This window comes from Malus sylvestris, chromosome 3 (assembly GCF_916048215.2).
Source record: "Malus sylvestris chromosome 3, drMalSylv7.2, whole genome shotgun sequence".
Lineage (NCBI taxonomy): Eukaryota > Viridiplantae > Streptophyta > Magnoliopsida > Rosales > Rosaceae > Malus > Malus sylvestris.
This window is the reverse complement of record NC_062262.1, coordinates 36559449-36563573: the sequence shown is the minus strand read 5'-3', so window position 1 is coordinate 36563573 and position 4125 is coordinate 36559449. Positions and strand designations below refer to the sequence as shown.

Sequence of the window (4125 nt, the reverse complement as noted above, 5' to 3'; positions counted from 1 at the left end):
GACGGAGAGAGACATACTGAGATGCCCTAAACCATTGTATTGAGTGTTCAATTTCGTGTTTGATTGATTAGATACCCTCCTTCTGCATCGCATCGCAGGCCTCGCGTCTTGTGTTGGAGTTGGACTATGGATTCATTGGATTGGCCACCAACCATGCACTTTCTTTCAATTTCCCACTTCCCACTTCCCGCAGTGAAAAATACAAACAAAAGACTGACAAACTTTTTCCTACACATGTGCTTTCTCCCCCTCTCACCCATGTAAATATCTAACCCACCCACGGATCATCCGCATTTGCCATCTCTCCAATCTCCATTATTTATCTCCCTCTCTGGTCTCTGTCTCACCATTCAGTAATGATCGCTCGTATTCACTCAATTCATTAAAGGGTGCAACTTGGTACGAATACCAAATTTCGATATATTTCAAACCGAAAACTCTAAAATATTCTGTGTAATTCAAATTCAAAATCTACATTCCAAAATTAGAAAAAATTGAATAGGAATTGGAATATAGGAGATATTCTGAATCCGATCTGATGTTTCGAAGCTTGCATAACTCTATCATATATACTTAATTATGTATTTATTTACTTTGAATTTGAAATACAATGTGCTCAAGTATGTAACTCTTTATTCAGTTACAACTCCCTTGAATACATATATAAATGAGAATTTGAGAACTATATAATTTTATATTATGTAGAGAGCATGAAGATGCTATGTATTTTCTTTTATCTTGGTATAGATGAAGTCATAACTCTCATAATTTTGAAATTCCAAAAATACCGAATTAGTCGTGAGGTTATGAAATTCCAAAATTGAAAATGATATGCATTCTGAAACTTTTTGGATTGCGATTAAAACATGTATTTCCAATTAGATCCGACCAAAAATCAGGCCTACGCCTGCCTATATGTTATTAGCCAAGTGTATGCTCAAGAAAATAAAACAGTTTCGATCATAACAAGCATAGAGTGGGTTACAACAAGTGAGCGAGTGAGGGAGTGGATAATGAGGCGCGCGCTCAAGCGAACCAAAGCATTGTTTGGGTGAGAAGTAGCAAAACTGAAAGGACATGGCCCCCCAACTTTTATGAATCGTATTCGAAACCCTACCCTACCCCAACCCTATTCCCATTCAATATTTCAATACGATTACATTTGTGGATGCATCCACAAAATTTAAACAACAAATGCGAATATGAAATTTATATATTTAATTTCAAAAGGAAACTAAAAAAGAAGGAAAAGGCATCCAATTTTAAGCTAAAGCGAAAAATGAAAAAGTAGAAAATTTGTACATGAACTAGTCCAACACCGTAGTAGCTACTAGTAGTGGTAGATAAGGATAATGGAAAAAATGGTGACAAAAATTTCCCGGCTTTTTTGTACAGACAGAAATGAAACTGAAGCAAGATTCTTCCCGCCGGTAATATACTTGCAATTTTCCAATCAGCAACTCAACGCCTCATACTTGACTTGAATTGGGCGGTTAAACCCAACCTGCGACAGCAAACTCCCCACCACCGCAATGTCTCTGCAAAACACCCCTTGGAACGACGCTGCTGCCGCTGCTTTCGCTTCCGCTGACGACGAGTGCATATTATTCTTGTTATGATTACCACCATTCCTATTGCTAGAATTGAAAGAACAAGAGGAGGATTCCACTCGAGATTCTTGGGCTTGGGTTTGGGACACTTGCACTTGAATTACTGCGGCATGAGCAGCCTGACCTTGAGCTGCCTGTAATGCAGCTGCAGCCTTCTTCCTCTGTTTCTCCGCTGCCTCCTCCTCCGCGATGGTTGCCATCACGTTTGAATAACCCTTTTGCAGCAATCTGTAAAGCAACAGAGCCGACATCTTCGCTTTATCCCTAATTGAATCCACATCCCGATCATCCGCCAGCTCACACCGATCAATGAAAATGGTGGCCTTATCGGGCTTGTGTCGTAAACAGAGCAGCAAATGCGCTCTCTCCAACTCAGACCTCGAACACCCTCGTCGCAACCCGATCAAAGCATAGTAATCCACGTTCCCTGTTTCCCCTGAAGCCACCCTCTGCTTCAATTGCTGTATCTTGGTCGTCAGCAAACACAGCTTCCCCGGAATCTCCCTGTATCTCACGTTGTGCCGCTTCCACGCCGGCCCCGGCAGCTTCCGATCCCTCAAGATGGAATTGTACAGAAGCTTCAAGTGCTCCAGGTCATGTAAGCAATCCGGCAAACACCTGATGGTCTCCAGAAGTGAGGCTCTCCTGTCCAATGCTTGTATACAACTCGGCTCAAGAGCCAGAGTCCGATTGCAGTCCGCGATCGCCTCAGCGATCCGTCCCGCCGCCCGGAAAGCGGAGGCGCGCTGCATGTAGCACTCTGCCAGGAATCCCTGTGGGGCTCCACGCCGGCCGTCCACGATTTTGGAGAAGTGGCGGATGGCCTCTGAGTAAAGGCCTGCGTCGAGGGCAGCGATTGCGGCGGTTCGGCGGCGGAGATGGAGCTTAACGTGGCTAAGGAGATGGGTAACGGTTTCGGACTCGGATAACATCCTAGGAGGCGTGGCGGGTGAGTTGGCGGAAGAGACTGTGTCGTTAGAGAGGTTGAAGCTGGAAAGAGAGAAACTGTCGTCGGACCAGCATATGCTCTCGCGGCGGAATGCGGCGGTGGCGAGGCGTTTCCCGGTCTGGAGGAGAGCCATGGCGTCCTCCATTAGGCCGAGGTGGTAACACGCCTGGCCCAGAACCAAATACCTGCGTCATCAAGTGGTAAATTAACTCAATTAGCAATTAGCAATTGTTTTTTATTTTCAATAATAACATCAAATTTAAAACAAGAAATGGTACCCTAACAAAACATTAAAGTTTATAAAACTGTGGGGCACACATGTCGAAATGCGAACGCCAATTGGGTTATATTTTTCATTTATTTTTAAAATTGGTTAGCTGGCTCTGCAAATATGGAAGTCAAATTTTCTGGAACACAACTGGAATTCATCCTTCTCGCCCCAATTCGCTCTCTCTTTTGATATTGGGGGCCAAAAATCGAGGACTTGATTTACAAAAGTTGGCAGGTGCATTTACTAGTGAAACGTATAAGGCACAACAACAAGGCTGATCTGAAAATAAATAATACCAGTAAAGTCATAAAAAGCATGACACAGAAGAAAAACAATTTTAGAAATCCAACGCGCATTAACCAATGGAACACAACACAACACAGCAGCAATCAATCCGAGGGTTTGAATTTACCTCCAATGCCCTTCCTTGTCGCCGTTTTTACAGAGGCCTGCCATGACCTTCTTCTTCAAGTCCGAGACAGAGAAGCACTTGAAGGAAGGATCCCGATCCGGCGAGCTGGAGGACGAGTTGCCGCTATTGGAGGAGAGAAGCTTGACTCGCTCACGGGAAAGCGGCTGAGACGAATTTTCAGAGCCACCAGAGGATGAGGAGGAGAAAGAGTCGTCGGTTGCCATTATGAGGCTGGGAATGTAGTCCTGGAGCATATCGGCTACCTCCTTGAAGCGGCGGAGATAGAGGAGAGACCTGGCTTTGAGTTCGAGGGCTTCCTCCAGGCGAGGGGAGACGGCGAGAGCCGCGTCCAGAAGGCCCACCGCCGATGCTACCTCGCTGTATTCGTGGGTCGCAATCAGGCTTTTGGCGTCTTTCATATACTTTTCCACAATCTGTGCCATCAAGGTTTAAACTAACATTTTGTAATTGATTTCTGTACAAATGTATATGTATAATTATTGAGTAAAGAATGAATCGGCTAAGAAAGAAATAAGATGAAAAGCAATACCTTTCGGGTGCTGAGCCACCAGTGCTTCTTCTCATTGGAAGTGGAAGAGAGACAGGAAGATGAATTGGTAGCAGTCATTGTTGCTGTTAATCTCTTGTAAGAGACTTCACCATTCACCATCAACCCCCTCTCCTCTCTTCCCTTCTCTTTTCTCTCTGCAATATTCCCTTCCAAACAAGGGAAGGGAAGGGAAGGAAGGACAAATATGTATTTATATATGGAAGCAAAAAAAAGAAAAAGAAAATGAAGATTAGAGAAGGAGAGAGAGGGAGGAGGAGGAGGATGATTTAAAATCTGCTCAAAAATTTGGAGAGTAATTATAAGGGGAAGAAG

The 4125-nt window shown here is 44.1% G+C and overlaps 1 protein-coding gene across 1 annotated transcript; it reads right to left on the bottom strand.

Annotated features, from left to right (window-relative positions):
• Nucleotides 1-1182: 1182 nt before the first annotated feature.
• Nucleotides 1183-4125, bottom strand: LOC126615136 (uncharacterized). Its single transcript, XM_050282889.1, has 3 exons — nucleotides 3793-4125; nucleotides 3243-3676; nucleotides 1183-2744 (listed from the first exon to the last, which is right to left on the bottom strand). Exons 1-3 carry the CDS (start codon nucleotides 3910-3912, stop codon nucleotides 1454-1456), a joined length of 1845 nt encoding a protein of 614 aa, XP_050138846.1. The 5' UTR covers nucleotides 3913-4125; the 3' UTR covers nucleotides 1183-1453.